This window comes from Ascidiella aspersa, chromosome 3, assembly GCF_963924565.1.
Source record: "Ascidiella aspersa chromosome 3, kaAscAspe10.2, whole genome shotgun sequence".
Classification (NCBI taxonomy): domain Eukaryota; kingdom Metazoa; phylum Chordata; class Ascidiacea; order Phlebobranchia; family Ascidiidae; genus Ascidiella; species Ascidiella aspersa.
The window spans coordinates 11053730-11076022 of record NC_139449.1 but is presented as its reverse complement, the minus strand read 5'-3'; the positions used below and the strand labels follow the sequence as shown (position 1 = coordinate 11076022).

The window sequence follows — 22293 nt, the reverse complement described above, 5'->3', positions numbered from 1 at the left end:
ATGCCTAAAACTAGAAACATTCGACAAGCTTGCATAAGTAAAAATCTAATGTGTACGATTCATTTTAAGCCACAACATGTGGGGTTGACAAACGGAGGATTCGACTTTCGTCAATGTCAACAAATTTTCCTTTTGGTTCATTTTAACGCAGTTATTATAAAGCCCCGCGCATTTAAAAAACAAAAAAGGATTGTTAACATTTCTTGCATTGAAAGCTGAATGTCCTCTGAAAAAATCAACAAATATAATCCTCGATTCCGTGCAACTAAACAGCTGTGTAGTCAATCGCCTTCACAAGTTTTTAGCCGAAAAAAATGATTTTTCCTAACATATCCAGCAATTTGAGAATCATTTTTGAATGTCGAATGGATTATACGCTCTCAAACAATCAATGATTAAGGTAGACCAAATAAACGACTTTTCGCTGAGCGCAAATCCTTTGTCGCCATCTCTTTGAGTTTTATACTGCCTTTTACTTGCGCCTGTGCTTTTACGTGCATTTTAATTGTTTTCATTTATACTTTGACCTGATGAAGCGCGGTTGTGCGAAAGCTTGTCGAAAATCAAATACAATTTGTCTTTATACAGTGCCACCTGATTTCTCTATTTAGAATTAGGACAAATACGGCCATATACAAAGAGTTTTATACTAATATTTGACGTGTACGCCATCCATGAATAACCTCCCATTTCCTATAACTACAGTAAGGCTTCTTGTTTTGCAACGTCCCGTTATAACGTACATTTGCAACGTTACCTCTAAAACGTTTTATGTGTTTTGGTTAGAAAACATTTTACTGTTCCGGCAGGAAACATTTTGCAACTACACCCTTATCTTCCACTAAACTTTGAATAATTATATCAAAAATATTAAAAAGAAAGTAACGTAATAATCCAAACATAAACATTATACAGAATAACATTTTTGTGGCAAAAAAACAGTGCTTTATATAACATTTTATTAAAAACTGAAATCTTATCACTTGAAAAATATACGACATTGTATAAATAAATGATTCCTTTCTTATATGAACATGACGAACGCTCTTTTAAAAGCGCTTTTTATAAAAAAAAATGGCTTTATATTTCTTCACCAAGAACAGTCTTATTCTGGTTTAGTTTATCAGGGTTAATAAATCTGAACACACGTCGCACGTACTACATTACATAATTAGAAAAAGAAAAAACGCACGCAACATCACGATAAAACACTGCAAGATTGCAGATGATTGTTGGCTAAATAGGACATCGAAAGCTTGGTGTAGAAATACAATTTTAAGAATAGATAGTTGGGGTTTCGAATTTGCCTGACAAAAGCAGGAAGCCGCAACCTTGTCCTATAAATTTGTATTACAGCACAGCAAAGCAAATATCCTCTTAAGTGGTACAATAAAGCTAAGTGGTTCAGATAAAGCTATATACCAAATGGGCGTAGCATTGTGTTTAAATCGGCGCTCGACACTTTGTAAGCAAGAAATAGTATCTGAACTTTAACGAAAATAAATCGAAAATTGGTCCAAAAAAGATATATTTTTGTAAAAAATGTCCCCTATTGTAGACTTATTTATATGTGAAACTGTATTGTATTGGATTGTTGCGTGACCTTTATGACGCATTCCTGTGCCTGTACATAACCTCAAGTCTCACAGGAGTGTGGCATTCATTACTTGTTTTTTTAATATGACGTGGTGTATTAGCCTACGTGCCCTACCAGTGAATACTTAAACATATTAGAAAATGTTCGCTATTTGCGCGAATTATTTACGACCCCTGAGTTTATTACAATTGTCGTGAAATCTTAGACAAATAAACAAAACATGCTTTACCAGTCAAACAAAAGCGAATGCATTTTTACTCGCTTCACACGATTCAGTTTTTCTTTTCTTCTTTTTCGGAATGTGAAGATATAGACTGGTGGTGGGTGCCCGCTCTAGGTTAAACTTTAAGTCGGCCTTGTAAACCTAATGCTGAGAAGACGAAGATGATCGAAGACGCTGAAGCTTGCGCAGAGGTGGCGGAGGCTTATTTCCACTCTTGTAGGAATCCAACTTGTAGAAAGTCAGCTGTCCAACGTCGGATGTAGAGACGTTAACGCCGTAGTCCTTGTTCAGTAATTGAGCTATTTCGGTCGTCATAAGGGAGTCGGCTCCCAACCGAAGAAGCGTCGCTGATCGACTAACTTTTTTCTCATCCTGGAACAAACCAACAAAGCTGGGTGTTCGAGCTTTGTTAATTGAAACCTATCACAAATGCTGCATTCGTTGGACGCCTAACTTTAATGTTGGTACGAAAAGTTAATAACCGAGTGGCGAACAACAGTGTTATTTTTATAGCTTATAATCTTTCTTATAAATAAAAAAACTTGAAAAATAAAAAAGAATATTTTTATGAGACCCAAAACCATTAGCAGAAGGTTTCTGCTTGTTGATCACGGTCCCGCAGACGCGTATATAAACAATAAAACCCCAAACCCGAGTGAAAATTTGCTATGTAAATGTATTTTACCTATAGGAACTTACGATGCCGCACTATATCAACTGTTGCTACCAGGCATAGTAATATAATTTACAAAACAGCTCCTCTAGTAATTTTAATTCTTGACCAACGTTTCGGCAACCTGTGGAAGCCGCCTTCGTCAGGGTTGATTTATATTACGATGCCAGTGTAGGCGAAATATATATTCCTTGAAAAACGCCCGATCGTGTGTTTTACTCGGGGTTTTACATTTTAAGTTTCATTGTTTCTATAATAAAAGGTATGACTATGGTAGCATTGACAATAATTATGTCGATAAAGCGAAAACAGTATCTACATATATCTGAACACATTTGCGATTGCTGTAAATTGCCTCAGATCTCCCAGCGGAAGATCAACAAGCCAGCAGAAATTTCAAATTAAACAATATTTTCAATGTTTGTTTAAGCGCTTTACTGTGCACCTAATTAAACCATGTTTAAGTATAAAACTAACATGTGCCGTGATAAAATAACAAATACACTTTTTTGGCACCTGGATTCCAATAATGTCGGCGACAAGCCGTTGTAATGACTTTTTCTTCTGAACAGCGACACCCGCTTGCTCTTTGACAACGTTTATATAACTTGCAACAACGGCGTGAGTTCGCTGACTTAACATGAATTCAAGTTTCTGTTACAATAAAAGAAAAGTTTAGATTCACACTCTCTGAATCGTGATGAGGTAAGTTTCTTTCCTTACTTGTAGGCAAGATTTCATCCGCTGCGGAATCGACCCAGCTATGATGACGTCACCTTGAGTTTCCATGGCCACGCCGACGTCACCCACTGCTCCCCACTGGATGGCGGTAGCAGGTAAACCTTCTCGGTGACGCACTCTGCACACTTGCTCCATTATTGAGTTGGCGAGGATGTAATTGGTCTGACCCTTTGTTCCATTTATCGAGGCCGCACTCGAAAACGCAACAAAGTGTTGAAGTTTTGGACAATGCTTTCGCGAAATCCTGTAAACACACATTATTACAAGTAGGAAAAATAATAAATAATGTATAATTTCGGACAACCCACCTGTCCAGATTTAAAATTCCACAGCATTTGGTTTCGTACAAAAGCTGGAAATTCTCCTTGGTTTGGTTTTGAAACATAGCATCTCTAAGCTCAACGGCAAGATGGAATATTCCTCCAATATTGTCGTTCAAAAATGGTTCAACTTGTTCCGGTTTACTGACATCCAGTTTACAAACTTTTACTACTGCGCCAAACTGCTTCCAATAGGAAATATAGCTTTCGTGATAAGCAGTGGTTTTTCCTGTTTAAAGCACATATATATTTTGGTTTTAGTATAAAAGTTCAATATTGGTTATTCTGGTTTTGCATGAATTATCTTTTGGTCAATATAAGTAAAGCAATCTATAAAGTTTAAAATATGTACAAAATGCTGATTTGTAGGTACCGGATCTAGATGTAAGAGAAATTTTTAATGCCCCTCTTTGGATCATCCAATCACACAATTCAATTCCAAAACCTCCCAAACCACCAGTGATGACGTAATCTAGAGTTGGATCAAACTGAACTCTTAAAACAAACAAAACTGTCAAAATAAGCACTAAAAATATGACACACGTTGTTTAAGTAGTTTCACCCTTTACCTTGGGGTTGCCGGTTTTGCACCAGAAACATTAACTAACACTTTTCCAATATGTTTTCCTTGAGCCATAAACCGAAATGCTTCTTCAACTTTGTTGCTGCAAAACAAGTTTTTTTAAATCCTTTTGTATTAAGACAATTTTCAACAAAACTTCAAACCTCTGAAAGACTTGGTATGGCAACGGTCTAACTTCGCCGTTTTCTATGCCGTCCTGTACCAGCTTCCAGACTTTCAACCAGGTGGCTGAGGCTTCGTGAAAGAGTGCATCGAGCAAAATTCCATGAAATGCAACATTTTTCAGAAACACAGCCATACCTTCAAATTTCAACAAGTTATTAATACCTAACCAAACCTAAGTTGTACGCGAGGGACAGTTTACGATTACTATCAGTTTACATACATGTTTGTTGTAAAGTAACAACCTACGAAAACTTACTTATATTACTGTTATGAAACATGTCAAATTTTCCAATTTCCAAAAAACGTCCGTTTTCTGCAAGACATCGCAAGCTTGCTTGTAATAGGTCACCAGACAAGCTGTTTAAAAGCAGGTCGACACCTGAAACGAAAGATGTAATAAAAATAAACTGTATTCAGAAGTTGAAGCCAAAAATTGGTCTCCGCAATGACTTAGCGCCATTGCAGTAGTTACCACCACGTAGCATTTTATATTATATTTGTAAACGTAAAACTTAAAATTGTCCATGAGATAGCATAATATTATTTGCGTTTTCATTTGATATACATTGAGTGGTAAACGAACGTCGTAAAACATCTTAAATTTCATTGCTTATTAACGTGGTAATGTTTACCCTTTCCGTTTGTTTGTGTCATTATCGTCTTCTCGAAGGAATCCTGTCGCGAGTTCGCGAAACAGTCGTCGGTCAAAGCAGGGAATCTCTCCATCAAGAATCGTTTCTTTTCTTCGGTCGATACGGTGGTGAACACTCGGCAACCTCGGGACAAAGCGACCGAAATGGAAGCCTGTCCGACTCCACCCGATCCGCTGTGAATGAGTATGCTCTCCCCAGGTTGGATGTTTCCTCTCACAACCAAAGCATAGTAGGCAGTGCTGTACACCACAGGTACCGTAGAAGCCTCCTCAAAGGTCCTGAAATAAAACATATCTTCTTACGTTTTCGCAGCATTTCTACAAAAAGTAGAATGGACCCTCTCAGCGAACTGCTTAGACGTTCAAAAGGGCTTGGGATAATAAACTAACCACGTGGGTGGGATACGCCAAGTGTAAATTTCGTCTTGTGTCACGTGAGTTGAAAATCCCTCGGCTGGAACAATGCCTGCTCGTCTTTCTCCACGGTTGTTAACTCCGCTGAACTCGAGACCAAGAAGCGTTTTAAACTTCCAAGTTGACCCTGTGTTGAAAAGGAATTAAAGATTATACTAACACAGGCGCTTGTGCTAACCCCAATAAGACTCTAGTATTGTCCCCTCCACCAATTAATTTGGGCTACCAAAATGACTCTGTAACGCTTAAAAATAGGTTCATGCCAAGAAGAGCCTTCGAGCACAGTTTAACATGTTATGACCTAAAACGCAACTATAGTATTCGTCGTAATGTAACTATAGTAAAGTCAGCCTATTTATTTTAGCTTTACAGATCATAGGAATTTTTCTAGCATCTTGTGTAATGAGTTAACTAATACCCTTAAGAAATAAATAGTTTTACAAACATAAATAAAATATTTCCAAATATGCGAAACAAGCACGTGTGATTCTCTTACTGACACGCACGTGGCAGAACACGTAAAAGTTGACATTGAGACTCAAGCAATTATTTAGGTAGATCGAGTATTCGACATTTAGGGGTGACGATAGAATCCAATTTGCATATAGGCTACCAAGCAGCACGTTTATACGTACAAATCCGGAAAATGAAGTTACATTACCAACTTAAAGTCAAACAGTCAAAATACTAATTTAGAAGTAAGACCATATTTAGGAAAACAAGGATTGTGCAAACTTTTTTTTATTGAAATGATTTTTGTTTGTAAGTTATTTTAGTTGGTTTTAGTCACATTTTACGATTGTTTTACCTGGAATGGCTTTGGGGGGAAGTTTTCCGGTAGCAAGCATTACGTCACGAAAGTTTATTCCGCTATATTTGACGTCATAGCGTGACGGATTCGTAATTGACTGGGGTGAGGTTGTCCATTGCAAAGTTGTAAGGTCGCCTGGGCTAGCGATGCGGAGGTAAGTACTTTCCGATGTAATCTGTTTATGTCATGCAGTCGTTTATAAAATACTACTACTTTATATGTTGGGAATATGTTTGTTGTTTAATGCTTTACATAATTTGAACCTTGTTACTTTCGTCCGCTTTTGTATGTTGCAATGTTCCCCATTTCCCGTCTTGATATACGTTCACTGCCAATTGATGCTTCATTACTTCGTCAAATTGTACAGGGAAGTGTGATTTGGGGTCAAGATTGAGATTCGCAATGCACCTAATGGAGGCTGAGAGTTTATACAAACTATACAAAATGTAAAAGTAGGTGTACACCAACCTTATACGATCAGTTTTCATTTCTCGCCGAAGAGCATTTGTGAACTCAGCAACTCCGTTCAAATTGTGCCGCGCTATTAGCCATATGTCGCCAGCATATGATGACATACATTCCTAAAAAAGCATAATGACTAGCTTTGACTTTTATAGCGCCATTATCACGAAAATAAAAATTACAGTCTAATAATTAAGCAGCGGTGCACAAGTGAAAGGTGGGTACCACACATTGTTGGAGTCTAATAAAAAACTTTTTCGAATACTTAATAAATTAGTAGCATAAATAGTACCATAGCTCAACACATTTTTGCTTAGAGAACTATTAAGGCGGGTATTTTTATTTTGCCCAAAAGGTGAAACATTTTGATGAAAGTTATGAGCATAACCCACTTCACATTCTGAACAGTTCAAGTAAATTTCCCAAGCAAGACAAAAGATTGACAGAAGTGTCCTTATTTTTCTCTGTTATTTACAACGACTGCATATATTGTTTATATCAAAATATCATTTCGTACTAATATTTTGGTACTAATATAGTGGCTAAAAAGTTTTGGATTTTACAGAGGTTATACACTCTCTTTATCTATTTGCAATGCAGGTGATGTTTTTCTTATGGGGAAATTGAATTTTGAAAAGCGATTAAAAGGGTCCACGGGATGAAATAGGTTGAAAACCCTTAAACAAGGGCAACAACTGACCTGTTAAAACATTTTTACAATTTCGCCAGCACCAATGTTCCAACAGGCGTTCTAAAGTGTGGGAAGCCACTTAATTGATAATAATTCGCACTTTGTTTAATAACCTATATAGATTTATTTGTGAAACTGCTTACCTTCAGTTGCGGCACCCACTCAAAATTGTTTTCCTTTATTTCAAAACTAATGTTTTTCCCAACATCTTTTGCTTTGTGTCGAAATAGCATCAAGTTACTTCCTGTTTCCGATTGTCTTTTGTGAGAAATTAATTCGAAGTTTTCGTCGCGAAAGAGCTTCTTTACCTTAAAATAAAACAGCACGATATTTAAATAGATATCCAAATATTTGTAAGTAGGAAATAGGAAGCACTTTTTCAATTTCAAGTAACAAGATAGGTTACCTGTTGCAACGTGACATTTACGGTTGAAGCCGCAGAATTCGATGAGATTTGTTGAAGGATGTTTCGAATAGGATTGTCTTGAAAGGTTTGATGAAGTATGAAAAACCATGATTCAAGCGCGATGTGTTCTCGAAGGTTTTTTAGAACCTTGGCGGCTTTAGAAATTCCTGCGAGAAGTTACCATTTAAGTTAACAAAAAAACTTAGTTTCACAAAAGCACTTACCTCTGTGGAATAAGTTGTTGCAAAATACAACGTTTAACTCCCTAATAGTTGAAGGGATCTCGGCTTCATTTTCTGCATTCCAGATGACATTGGTGGCATCAAGCATAGTAGGAGTTTTCGTGATAATGTAATGTGTAAACTCACAGTTGAGAAGCGTTGCAGCATGTTTCGAAATAGATTTCACCATAGCTGTGTAGATTTTATATATATAGGAGTTGTACTACTTCGCATGATATATCCTAATTTGGTATTTCAATTTAGTTTAGCTTTATATAAAACTTGCAATACAAAAGCCACATTACGTATAACATAAAGAGTATTTTCAGATAGCGCAATTAAGAAAAAAATCGGATAGCGCGATAAATTTTAACGTTTATCAGGTTTACAGTGATATCAAGTGTAGTTTCAAAAGTGCCTAAAATAGGCTAGCTTACTTGTCGGACTTTCATTGCTGGAGTTTAAAATTTCTCCAAATTTTATGTTGTAATTTAGATTTTCAATGGCGATGTCAAGAGTTGACATGAATACACCTTCTTTGTGCAGACAATTTAGTGACCGCAAGAAAGTCACTGGGTCCTCTAATAAATAAATGAATAAATTTAAAAATATTTTTTTTAAAGAGACAACAATTGCTTTCTACAAACTTACCAGTATTAAAAACGCCCTGGAGTAATTTAAGTAACGTTGACGAAGTAAGACTCTCCACAACTGTTTTACTGCCTTCGTGCATATTCTGTGCAACAAAACCCTCATTGGTCACGTTTTTTAGCAAGCATTTGTTTTCTTTCAAAAAAGTTTTGGCCACGTTGCAAATTTTGGCAACATCACGATCTTCAACTTCGCAGTTATTTGGAATAAACTTTTTGACTTTTATCTGTGTTTGCGGGTGGTGACCTCTTGCAGGTGCATTAGTCACGTGAACCTCGTTGATTTCAAGATTTTCCCCGGCTGATATCCGATCAAACGACCTATTGCATCAAAATATCAAAATACATCAACAATTTTATTAAAAATAGAGCCGTTCTACACACATTGATTGGATGATTAATCATACCGTTCAACATCAATAAGTTTTTCGTTGTTGTCTTCAAACGGAACAATTTTCAATCTCCTAATTCTGGTAGGCAGACGCAAGGAGTGACCATGATCTCGAATCAATATAAACTGAAGAAGCGAATCCATAAACGTCACGTAGTTTCCATTCCATTTCACTTTACCGTAGGTACCTGCAAGAAATACAGTTACGGGTAAAGCTTTACAGAACCTCAGATAAATTTACAACAAGTATGTTTGCTTGATAACTTACCTGATTGATCGGCTGAATGAATGACTTGAAATTCATTATCGTATTGATAACCGCAAAGCTTTAGCTTTTTGTAAATTTCCTTTTTATCCAGCATTCGCTTTTCCCTGTCTTGTGCTGATTTGGCACCGTTAAGCTTGTAGTTGTCAAGTTTTCTTATTTTGCCGGATGCGACAAGGCGACCATCGACGGAAATGGTGAAATCGTGAAGGTGGGGAACAAATTGAACAAAGATATCCACATCTATGTGGAAAGCCCAAATCAACAGAACAAACATAATATATCACTCAGTAGTTTCCAAAACTTTTTAAAGCATTTTACGTGACGGATTTGTTCCTATTTTTATGATTTCTGGTCACTTTTAAAACTATCTTAAATAGGGAAAAACGTTATTATCAAGATAGATGATAAATTAAAAGACGTCAAATGTATTTGTAACGATTGGTTCCCTTGGACCTTACATTAATCCGTTTATTGTGGTTGGGTTTAGAATTAAAACTTTTAAACCCCTGTAAAGCATTTTTACCGACCCTGATGAGCCCATGGACCCCACTTTAGGAAACCACTTTAATAGTTTGGTACAACCGTTTTACCTGTATCTGTCAACAATGTAGCGCCGTGAATGGTGACATCATCGAACTGTACAGCAACAATGTCCACCGAAGTTTCGAGAAAATTTGCGAAGGTTTGCCAAGCAAGTCTCAAGAGGGCTGTTGCAGGAAGCAATGGCCTTCCGTCAATTACGTGACCTCTCAAGTAACGATCCTCTGACAACTCTGATGTATCTATGCAAAACAATTAGTGAATGTTTAAACAGTTAGAAAAAAGTTGAATGTTCAAACAGCAGCCAGAAATGAAGTTGCAAGACTAGTTTTGTATCACAATAACGATTATTATCACGAGAAATATTTGGGTATGATGTTACAAATCGGTGCTGTAATGACTTAAGTCAAGATTTAATTGCAGTCAAGTCACTGTCTTTAAAACAGTTGACTTGACTTAAGTCGTTTCGGTTAAATGACTTGACTTGACTTGACTTAATACTTTCGGACAAATTACTTGGTTTGACATTTATTCCTCTAGATCAGTGGTTCCCAACTTTTTTGTCTTGGTGACCCCCTTTAAAATTTTTCTTAGATACCGCGACCCCCACTTATATCCTTTCCTAAATGCATAATTAGAAAGGCAGCACTAAAAATGTTTTTCTTGCATTTATTGACAAATCAATGCGATGGTTGACCTTGTAGGTCTGCAGCTAACCGTGAAATTCGAGGTTGGGTGCTAGACAGAGCCAGTCTCATGTCGTCTTCCACATTCATTCTATTTCTTTCCTTCGTTTTCATATGTAGAAGAGCTGAAAAACCACTCTCGCATAGATACGTCGTAGCGAAGGGCAGTAACACTTGAAAAGCCAGCTTAGAAATTTGTGGGTATGAATTATACATTTCACACCAAAATTGAGAGAGTGACTTTTCATGGTAGCGAATTCGAGCAGATGAGTCATTCTTAAGATCAAAATATTGATCTTGGATTTCATCAGGAATGCCACTTGCATCCAAAGAAACGGAAAACGGATTTTGAACAAGTGTAGCTTCTTGCTCTTGGAGTTCTGGAAAGTAACGTTGGAACTCGGACTCCATGGTCTGCAGGTGTGCCACAATCAATTTTTTTAAATCTTCGAACTCTTCACCCGTTTCTTCGATGCAAGAAACACTGGACAATCTGTCAAACATAGCAATGTTCCCAATATGCACTTTTCGCTGCCAGTTTTTCAATTTTGAGACAAATGCCTTGACATTATCATTGAGTTGTATAATATTTGTGTCTTTCCCTTGAAGTTTCAGATTTAGGCAGTTCAATTTTTCAAATATGTCCGCCAAATAAGCCAGGCAGTTCATCCACTTATCATCATTGAAGTATGACAAAAATTCCCTTTCATTTTTAAATTCTAAAAATGCCTGAATCTCAACCTTCATCTCATAAACGCGATTAAGAACGTTCTCTTTGGAGAGCCAACGAACAGCTGTGTGGAAAAGCAACGTTTCGTGTGTTGAGTTCATATCCTTGCAAAGTTCGTTGAACTGACGTGAGCTGAGACCTCCTGCTTTGATAAAATTTACGATTTTCACCACAGAATTCAATACATCTTTTAGTTGAGCTGGTAATGTTTTGCTGGCAAGCGCATATCTATGGATGAAACAGTGCGTTCCCTTTGCTTCAGGTGCAAGCCCCTTAACTTGTGTTTGAAAGCCAGACTGCGATCCCAACATAGAAGGGGCGCCATCGGTACAAACTCCACAAACATTTGTCCAATCAAGTTGGGCAGATTCAAAAAAAGTTGTCATCTTCTTCATAGCATCTGCACTTTTTGTAGTAGTTTCCAGCTCACTGCAGAAAAGAAATTCCTCTTTGAAGTCACCGGAATTGATATACTTGACAAAAACGAGAAGCTGAGCACATGAGCTAACATCTGTTGCCTCGTCTACCTGAATTGAAAACATCGGAGAAGCCTTGATCTCCTGTATCACTTGCACTGTTACATCTTTGGACATATCCGATACGCGTCTCTTGGTGGTATTGTTAGAAAGAGAGACTTGTTTAACTTTCGCCGCACTTGCATCCCCGAGAACCAGCTTTACTGTTTTTAACAAGCATGGCTTCACAAGTGTTTCCCCAATAGTGTGAGGTTTCTTTCCTTTGGCAATTTCCAGTGCGACTTCATAGGACGCCTGAAGTACAGCCACATTTACCTGATGAAAGTTTCCAGTAGCATCAAGCCGTTTCCGCTTGAGACCAGCTTCATGGCGCTTAAAGAATGCTGCATCCTTTTTAGCATGTTGAGGGTGCTTGGTTTCCAAATGGCGTTTCAATTTTGATGGTTTCAATGATTCTGCGCTAAGAACAACGTTGCAGAGAACACACTGTGGCTTCTCAACACCATTGGTCAATAAAGAAGTAAAGCCGAGGTTAATGTACTCTTCAATGTATTTTCGTTTTTTCTCCATCGAACGATGCTCCCTTAACTATTTTTTAGCAATCTCGAGTCTTGACTGATCTCTGTTGTCTAATATACAAGGCTACTTTGTTAATAGAGTTTCAATTTACAGTGACTGAACGCTTAGTCCTACACAGTATGCGTTCACTGTGATGTAATAAACGTTACTGTAGGACCTACATTCATATTTATTACATCACAGTGGACGCATACTGGATGAGTGACACACAATAAGGCACATACTACTAGCGGACCGGTACCGTGCCCAACTTACATTCACTTTTGTTGTTGCATGAGCAATAGCTTCGCGACCCCCTATGAAATGCTCTGCGACCCCCAAGGGGGTCGCGACCCCCAGGTTGGGAACCACTGCTCTAGATTTTGGCGCGTAAAACAATTAGCATGGGTGGTATATTTTTTTCTTTTGTTATTTTGTTTGTTAATTGTTGCTCATATACGGACAAGTTTAGTAATTTAAATAGTTATCGTTTTATTTTGATGTCAAGGACATGACTTGACTTGGGCAATTAATGATTTTTAACTTGGTATTTTTTCAAAAAGACTTGACTCAAACTTTTCAATTTCAAAATGACTTGTTTACAACACTGGTACAAATTCATATTAAAATCATCATTAATAGCATTACATATACAAGTAAGCTAGTTCGAAATATCCGAATTAGACGATTATCACACTATGTTTTCAGGAACACAAATGCAGAATGCCGATTTGTGGTACAACACTCACCAATCTTAAACACCGCATCAGTTTGAAGTCCACTCACAGAGGACGAAAAAAATTGCGATGGCGATGGAACGTGCCACATTTTGCTGTGATCCCATGACACGTGACCGGAAGTAAAGTCACGTGGTAAATCGTGGAAAGTATCACGACCGTAAATGTTGTTGGCGTTTACATTGATTCCCAGACAATGCAATTTTCCAATGCCGCTCATAAGGGTTTCAATTCCATTTGTTTCATTCCGATTGGTCAGAACAATACGCTCGTTTGTTGGGTGAAGCGTGCGTTTCAGAATAGGCTAAAATATGTAAATTGAGCATAAAACGCGTAAAGAAACGTATTATATTTTATTCAAAATATATTGTTGGCTATCCTTCAAACGAGAATAAAAACTTAAACCTAGGCAAATAATTCTAATTTGAACCAGGAAGTCACAGTAAGCTGATAAAGTGGCGGTTATATATATAGACATGACAGCATAAAAATACGCTAAACGTGACTTCAAAACTCATTTTTCTCTTTTTAACTCAAACATGCGCAAATGTGAAATTAAAATTACGGCAAAATACATTTGGTTAGTTTGCGCCAAATTAAGGCAGTTTTTCATTACGAAGATTTGTAGTTTTTTGCAGTTTCGAAAAAATTAAGTGCACAAAAAAATATGAAGCATAACATGTGCTCACAATCAATCCACTTTATTGGATGAATACAACAACCTTTTTATTACCCACTACCTTGGCGTAGCAACTATATTTTTCACGGGTAAACACATCAAGCACAGCATGTAAAATGTTCGTGTAGTGAAAGGCTATGCTGGCTGACTAAATACCAAAGCTTCACATGTTGATTGGCTAACCTGGATGCCGGGATAAAGCCTTAATAACTGAGACTGTTTCAGCTAAAACGGGGAGTATAGTAAGCTTGAACTTACCTGCAAGATACAATGAGGAGATATATCAACCGTAACGGCATCGCTTGGAATTTGCTTAATTGCGTCACAGAAGTAGACCGGGCTGCGCAAGTTGTTCGCATGGTATTCCGCGGAACATTCGAGAACATGTGCCATGTCGAAACATTTCCGGGGTGCCGAAGTTGAAATCCACTTTTTTGATCTCGGCTTGGCTTCAGGTATGATCTGTTATAATTTGTATTTGTATAAGACCCGTTTGCTATAAAGTGTAACATTGAAAAACCAAACGCACCACTTTCAATTTTTCCAAGAACGACGGGTAAACTTGTTCCATATGCGACGAATGGAATGCTATTCCTCCAGTGTCAACCATCCTTACATAAACGCCCTCCTCACGCAACGTTGCCACGACATCAGTGACGTCATCTCTTGGCCCAGTGATGGTGACGTTGTCTGTTGCGTTGTGACAAGCCACTTGCACATTTGCAGGGCACCTTAACAAGAATTCATCCCAGCCTAGACCTGACGAAACACGTGATACCGCCTTTTAAAAATCGCCAAAAAAATAACGAAAAATATCTTACTAATTAATTATTTAAACTCGACTGTATATATCAAGTGAAATATTTAAATCCTGAAAATCCTGGTAAAATACCAATATCGCTCCTTATTTAAGGTATTGGGTGGTTCAAACACGATGCTTCTCAAATTGTTTATGCAATTTAGCGGCATTTTCGGATTTTTTGTGTTTTTTTTACTTATTCACAGCTTTTGAAAGGTGCTTTGTGCAAACAGCAATAGTTTGGCGAAATTGTTCTTGGAACATGGGCCATTTTTTTTAGTAATTAAAACATTTATACAGATTACATTCAACGATTCTGATTTTTGTACTATAAATTAAATCGATTGCGACAAAACGGGATATCGTAATCCTGCAAAAGCGTAACACTTTTCCATGTGATTAGTTATACGTCTGAAGCGTACTAAACCCTTCCTTTGATGGTCTGTTAGAAATAACTCTAAACTTACCCACGGCGGCCATGGCACCTTCTGGAAGCGTTTGTGCTTTGACGCACTCTCCCCTGACGTAAGCGGCTTGTATGGTTTGATGACGTGTCAGACAGCGATCGGCGTATGAGCATGCCAACTCACCCACCGAATGTCCAACAAACCCTTCGGCGGTAACCCCCAACGAGGTCAACAAGTCAATCAGGCCGATCTTAAGAAAAACATTGGGAATTTTAAAGACAACATATTAAGCCTTGTTTTAAAAAATAGCTTTTATTTTGGAATATGTCATGTTTACCTACCTGAATGGAAGCTATACCGACGAACGCAAAAGTGATATTGTCTTTAAATGTATTTTCATCGGCCCCTTGTAATAGTTTTTTTACGTCTAACCCGCCATATTGCTGCAAGGCTTCTGTACACGAGTCAATGGCGTTGGAGAACACCGGCAATTTCAGCAAATCTTTACCCATTCCGATCCATTGGGATCCCATTCCTGTAAGAACACGTAAAATCTAAATCCGCTATATTTTATCCGTGTTATCGTCGGCAATAAAACATTGTATGCCAAAGAATGTATTCAATGTCGTATCTTCAGACTGCGGTATACGTAAAAATATTAGTCACATCCAGATTCGGTGTAACAGAAACATTAAAAACAACAACGTATATTATGTTTGGGTGTATTAAACAGTGACATGCAAAAGAGCGTTGTTTCTATAGGATAACCCAAAGTTTTGTTTTAGCCTAATCAAAGTGTTTTTTTACCTGGACACACAAACCAAACCGGTGGTCTCGTTTTAACTTCATTGTAGAATTCAAAAGCATTATTGACGTCATCAGAAAAAGCATCCGGCACGTCAGTTGGGTGAATGACGAAACCACGGTAAGGATGACGATCGATTGAAATATCGCTCATGCCGTTAATAAATGCTGCCACAGTCGGCGTGGTCATCCGAACTTGATTGATTTTCTCTATTAACATTAAAATACAAATTGTATCCTGTTAAAGTCCCAACAGTACATTAAACAATCCTACGTTTAATGCCTTCTTCTGTTCTGGCAGTAAGCAGACAAATCGTCGGCTCGTCTGCGTAACTTGTTTCGACTGCTGAGTTCTGATTGGCTCGCAGTATCACGTGGACATTTGTTCCGCCGAATCCGAAAGAGTTCACCCCTATCACTGGGTCATTTGGGAGCGGGGTCGGAGCTGTCACCGGTTTTATGCGACCTTTCATTAAAGCTGAAGAGAGCGTTTTTTTTAACAAAATACCAATTCAGAGCAAAAGTATATTTATCGCTCACTTTCAATTTTACTGTTAAGCTTTTTGATATGCAAATTTGCTGGCAAAATTCCGAGCTTCATTGCCATGACGCATTTGATGACGCCACAAATTCCACTCGCAGGTTCGCAGTGGCCAACGTTAGATTTAATTGAACCGACCAAAAGAGGAGTTGTGCGATTTCCGCACATCACGTGATCAAGTGCGCCCAGTTCTTGGGGATCCCCCACCTACAAAAATGTATCTAGTGTTATATATAGTTCAACATATAAAATACAGATCATTTCAAATGTTACGCAACTAAAAACAAATAGGCTGCATTGAGGAAAAGCGCTTTTTATAACTGACCAATTAAAAAAAATGGAATCGAGTAAACAAAAAGCCTAAGTTCCATATAGTCTCTAGAGCAGGGTTTATTAAATCTAAACTGTGGACCCCTTGGGCTACGTGGCCTAGTTTGAAGGACTGCTAAAGACAAAAAATTAAAGACTGAGTGCATTGTTGAAAAAAGGGAATATGGCTGAATTGTACAACCGCTTTTAGCGACTTCTTCAATGAGACTTTATTTTAGTTTCAAATTTGGTATTATCTCAAAACAGAAGGTTTGTTAAATACAGTTATGAATTAGCGCGATCGCGTATTTTTTCTGCGATATTTACCATAATATAATTTTAACCCTACCTTGGTTCCAGTGCCATGTGCTTCCACGTATACGACTTTAGATGGGTCGACGCCACATTCATCATAGGTTTCTTGCAGCAAGTTCGCTTGCTGAGTACCTAATATACGAGAATAAAATTCAGAATAAATATGTCTTTTAATTCGCCTGGATTATGTATATGGATGGATCCGAAGTTTGGGAAACACATACTCACCAAAAAACTTTTTTCGCCAACCTCACCTATATAAATGATTTTTTCTAGAGATCTGTGCGTGTCCCATTTAGTGTTCTTGTATGTTTTAATCTGTTTTTACTTGTTTAACCCTCAAGGCGATTAACATAACATTGAAACTTCAGTTACATAACTAAACTTGTTTGACCGAGAACACACAGGCTTCTTTCTTGTTTTGTGACGTCATGTTTATGACCAATTTTTTGGCGTAATCTCTGAATGGTTTCATTCCCCCTTTTAGTTGTCACTTAGGTCATACAGGAAAAGGGCAGATAATCTATTAAACTAAAGTCTTAGAGAAATTTAAAGCGATATCTACGTTTTAAAACGAAAACATTTGCGGTATGAATGTTTATTCAAAGGGCAGAATAAGTTAAATAGACGCCACATTTTTCACTATAACGATATAGCTTGAGATGACAAATGCAAATCATTCTATGGCTTTTTCAATAATCATTTATTACCTATATGGTTTTATTGAATCATGTGGTTGTACCGAGTCCGTATGTGGCTAATTTCGAATAGCATTTAATCCTACAGTCTTTCTATTGATATGACCAATTTCGAGTTAAATCAACGTGAAATTAAGCTTGAGAACAAATAAATTCATATCTAAATAGTTATTCTAAAATAAATTATAGCCTACAGCGCCGTTTAATTCACCTTGATTACAGTGTGTTTTTTATACCTAAGCACAAAAAGTGTTTGGCCTACCAGACGGGAAAGTTATTCCATCTTTCTTGTGTCCGTCTGATCCAGTTTTAGAATGAACAACTTCACAATAGGACCTCCTGGCACTTTTCGATTTGCAAATAAAAACGGCCGCCACTGCTTCCGACCTTACGTATCTGTGATGTTTTATGATAAAAAACATACATGAGTAAAAGGAGGATTTTTTTTGCTTGACGCTTCTTCGTGTAACATATATTTTGTAATAATTTTAAATGAATGCCATCACAATTCGTAAATATGAGAGTCAAATGTATTATCGCCTTCCTTGATAAATAATCGCAATCATCAAATTTGAAAAGCAAAAGTAAAATCGCTCAATATAAAAACAAAAACAAATTGCTTGGATGCAAGGCAAAGAAAAAAAAGTGGGAAACTCTTTAAAACTGCGATTTTCAAAGCCAAAAAATGAGAAATTTAACTTTGCTTCATTTGCCCAAAAAATTAGACCATAACATTGCTGTTTCGCAACGTTAAACATTGTCAAGGGCATTTAAAACTGGTGTTTAATAATGGCTTAAATGGCATTACTAGAACTATATAAGTGCAGGTACAATCCAAAGAAACATTGTAGTAAGTATGGCAACACATCAACACAATGTGCCCCACAAATATTTATTCCCAACAAAAAAGCAAACGTTTTATAATGGCTCAAAGTAACTCACCCGTTAGCGCTTTCATCGAATGCCTTGCAAGCTCCATCCGGCGACAGCATTTTGAGCTTTTTAAACTGCAACGACGTATGCGGCCTGAGCACGAGATGAGCACCTGCCACAATCGCAGCATCGCACTCTCCCCTCTTTATTGATTCACAGGCAAGATGCAGAGCAAGTAAACTGGATGAGCAGGCCGTATCAATCGCAATGCTCGGCCCTGATACAGATATGGAACGGTTGCAACAACATAACAAGGCAGATAACCACCTTTTAATGGTTAAAGATAAGCCCTTTCATATAATATTACAAGGGAGATTTAAAAATGTAGACCACTAGTCGTTAAACTTGTATCCGCAAAAAAAATTGTCAGTGGTCCGCGAAACATCTTTTATATAAAATGTTATAAGGCATGATATAAAGCACATCCTTTTCACTGAGTTTCAATGTAATAAATTGAAAACGTCTATAGAAATTTCTTGTTTTGAATATTATTGGGGCCCGCCATTATTTGAAGAAAGCAAATGGGGTCTGCCAGGTGAAAAAAGGTTTAGGATTAACTTAAATGTAGATAGAGTTTTTTTTTTTGCTTACTTTTAATTCGTGTTAATTATGGTGGAACGATTTTTTTTTATATAGGCCTATCCACAGGCAAAAGAGAAAAGTGCAAATAGAAATACTAATGTTGCGTATACTGTGCGTTACGCAGCATCTCAATACATCTGATAAGCGGCTACCTTTAAAATCATTGAAGAAAGATACTCTGTTGGCAAACATCGAAAGTGAACAACCAGTCATCACATATCCTTCCATGTTTTGAACGTCAGACGCGAGTGTTTCAGCTGTTTCCGACCCACTAACCCCGACCCAGACACCAGTACGACTTCCTCGCAGTTTATCAGGGTTAATACCTGTGTTTAAAAAGTACAATGGAATTTCAATTTATACACGGTGGTTTTTAGAAATTTGTTTGGCGAAACGTAACAGTCATTCATGGACCTGCATCAAGCATCGCTTCGTAAGAAACTTCGAGAAGTATTCGTAACATTGGATCCATGTTGTTTGCTTGCTTGGGATGAATTTCGAAAAAATCCGCATCGAATTTGTCGATCTCCTTCAGTTTGCCGTTACGCTTTGGCAATTCCAACAAACCTTAGAATATAAATTAACGTTTTAGGGCAGGGGTCGGCAACCTTTTGCTAGTCGCAGGCCAAACCAAACATAGCATTCAGCGGGCCGTGAAAAATTTCCACTAACAATTTTGTTATGGAAACGTGCGGCTTTTAAGCACTCATGATCAGGATCGGACCTAAATATTTTATGCAATTGAACAAGTGAAATTTATACTAAAAAAGTAGGAACGCGCTATGCGTTTGTTTGGTTTAAATGGGGAAACGTTTAATTTACAAGAAGACGCGGCGCATGGCGCACACACAACATAAAATAAGTATATATTACTTTTACTCTTGTTTTTATATGTTTGTCATAAAAGACGGAATAGATCAGAGAAAAGATTATATAGATTAAGTTGCAGAAACTTTCATTTTTGAGAGTTTCTTGCTACGAAGAGGTTCCACCAGTTTTCATGCACACGGCCTTTTGGTATAGAAAGACCTTTTCGTAAGCGTAAAATAGTTAACCAATATGAGGCATGATGATCTTGTGTCAAGTTTGAAAAATAGCTCGTGGGAAAGATGGTTTTCACTGACCCCTGTTTTAGAGCGTAGATTTTTCAAAAGGCTTGACAAGTAAGAAGGAAACAATGTAAACAGTTCGGGTAGGATAATGGGTGGTCGATTGTGTTTGCCCAAATCTTACATCTCACTGACCAAACAGCCCGGTGTCAAAAAGGCGCCGCTAACCCTTGCAATGGCATTGTTTGACGAGTTAAACCTAAAGCGGCAAGTCAGACGTCAACAGATTAAAAGGTTTCCATGGGCCAAGACGCACAACACTTTATTTTTTAACAAATATTTACCCTGCCTTAGTCTTGCATTAAATTCTAAAATTAAAAGCTCTTTTTCTAGTTTTTTATATGGCACTATAAAATCAAGTTAAAAAAAATATTTAAAGGTTTTTGGTCTAATTAGCCAATTTAACATGAATTTAAGTTAATTGTTATTATTTTAGCTTAACAATAGTAATTCACCTGGCTTCCACCTTCGTCCGTCTTCAGTTACCATGTCAACACCTTTCATTAGATTGTCCCATAATTCGTCCACATTCGCCGATTCGGGGAATCTCCCCGATATTCCCGAGATAACAATTTGGTCTTGGCTCATATTTCCTTAGTAAGCCTATATTTTGTGTTGATTTCAGTTTCAATTACAGTAATACCAATGCTGTTCACAATAAAAACGAGTAAGCTTTACCAATTAAAAAGTATTGGTTAGCGATTTTATATGTATGCGATAGTTTGTTGGCTGACTTAAAAAACACAAAATTTCCTATTCCTGTTCCTTTCAGAAATATACCTTTTCCGAAACATGCACACTTGTGTTTTGTCGCGAATATTTAAATTTCGAGTAATATTTCGACCAGGTGCGTTACTTAAGGAGAAAAGACGCTGGGTAAAAAATAGCCTCGTGATCGAAACGAAAAAAACGATTTAGTCATCACACTATTTTAAAAGGGGGCTTTTTAAGTTTCGAAAGGTGCAAATACAAAGTGTTTCTTTTTCTGGCGTGTCTGGTGTTTTTACAATTTAGCAAAATCCCGGGAAAACAAGTGTGTTGTTATTTGATTTAAAACCAGCAATTAAACGAACCTTTGTGCATTTGTGTGCCAACTTTATGACATCATTTGAAAAGTACCAAAACTCCGCTCCCTGTCCTTAACCAAATTGCAGACAAAACCACGAGCGTTGTACTCGGACAAAAGGTCTTTCGTGTTGGAATGAAAAAAAAATACACCGCGTTTAGAGGGCTGTTCGCAACTAACAGTTGTTTTGAAGAATTGTATTTCCTCCATATTGGAAGCATACGATTTAATTCTTAAAGTTTATGAAATTGAATCTATCGTACTTTTATAGCATAAAAGCATCCAAAAATAGAGTACCCGCCTTTGGTAGATATTTAACAGCACTGTAAGAAAAAACAGCCTTTCGAAACGTACTGCAGTAATCATTAGTGAACTATGCCGCGTTGCACCATTCACGTTTGATCGACACTAGGCTTCTCAAGTTTATGGAACATTTCGGTATTTTGCAGATTTACTGGTTGCTGTACAGTTAATGTGATGTGATTTTACCTTTCTTTAAAACGATTTAATTTATATTTTTTGGTTTTGATTTCATACTTACGAACTGTTTGTCACTGGTGACATTTAGTTTTAAAATTACGTCATAGATTTTAAGGAAATAGCTTCCATTTCCCTTCCTTAAGCTAATCCCATTATAACCTTAATCTCCCAGTGAGAAATGTCTCATTAAAACTACAACGTTTTATAAATATTAAACAAATCGGTGTAAACAGGGTAAAAACATCTACAGGAACATGCTAATTATAAACGTGCATTGGGTTTTCCTACAAGATAAAGGATTTATAATTGAGGTGACAATCAAACATAAACGACTTATACCAAAGTTCGGATGTTAGTTTGAATTCTAGTTTTCTCAAAAAATAAGTTTTTCCATATTTTTTTCTTAACTATCTAATTTAGAAAAACTTAAAAGCTCTAATTATAATTTGGAAAACTAAAATAGTTCTAGTTGTTCAACACTTCTAAAAATCACTTTTACGCAAACTTTCAACTCGTTTCAGGCACGTTTGTGAAATAAATTCATCATTTGGCTAGTCTCACTTTTTAAACTGGATT

At 37.2% G+C, this 22293-nt stretch overlaps 1 protein-coding gene and 1 pseudogene across 1 annotated transcript; both read right to left on the bottom strand.

The window, feature by feature from the left end:
- Positions 1-1014: 1014 nt before the first annotated feature.
- Positions 1015-20808, bottom strand: LOC146159956 (fatty acid synthase-like). The gene is given in 35 exon segments (XM_083384307.1): positions 1015-2192; positions 3010-3147; positions 3217-3478; positions 3543-3783; positions 3928-4065; positions 4098-4219; positions 4281-4437; positions 4559-4681; positions 4935-5233; positions 5345-5495; positions 6177-6354; positions 6443-6587; positions 6648-6760; positions 7476-7640; positions 7739-7905; positions 7963-8151; positions 8397-8540; positions 8611-8930; positions 9017-9188; positions 9269-9508; positions 9859-10050; positions 13008-13299; positions 13933-14136; positions 14204-14433; positions 14941-15130; positions 15222-15415; positions 15688-15894; positions 15959-16162; positions 16225-16432; positions 16884-16981; positions 17810-17943; positions 18490-18697; positions 19215-19388; positions 19477-19629; positions 20627-20808. Coding segments are annotated over 35 exon segments (6516 nt in total). The 5' UTR covers positions 20760-20808; the 3' UTR covers positions 1015-1961.
- LOC146159957 (SCAN domain-containing protein 3 pseudogene) lies at positions 10489-12270 on the bottom strand (annotated as a pseudogene).
- Positions 20809-22293: the final 1485 nt, after the last annotated feature.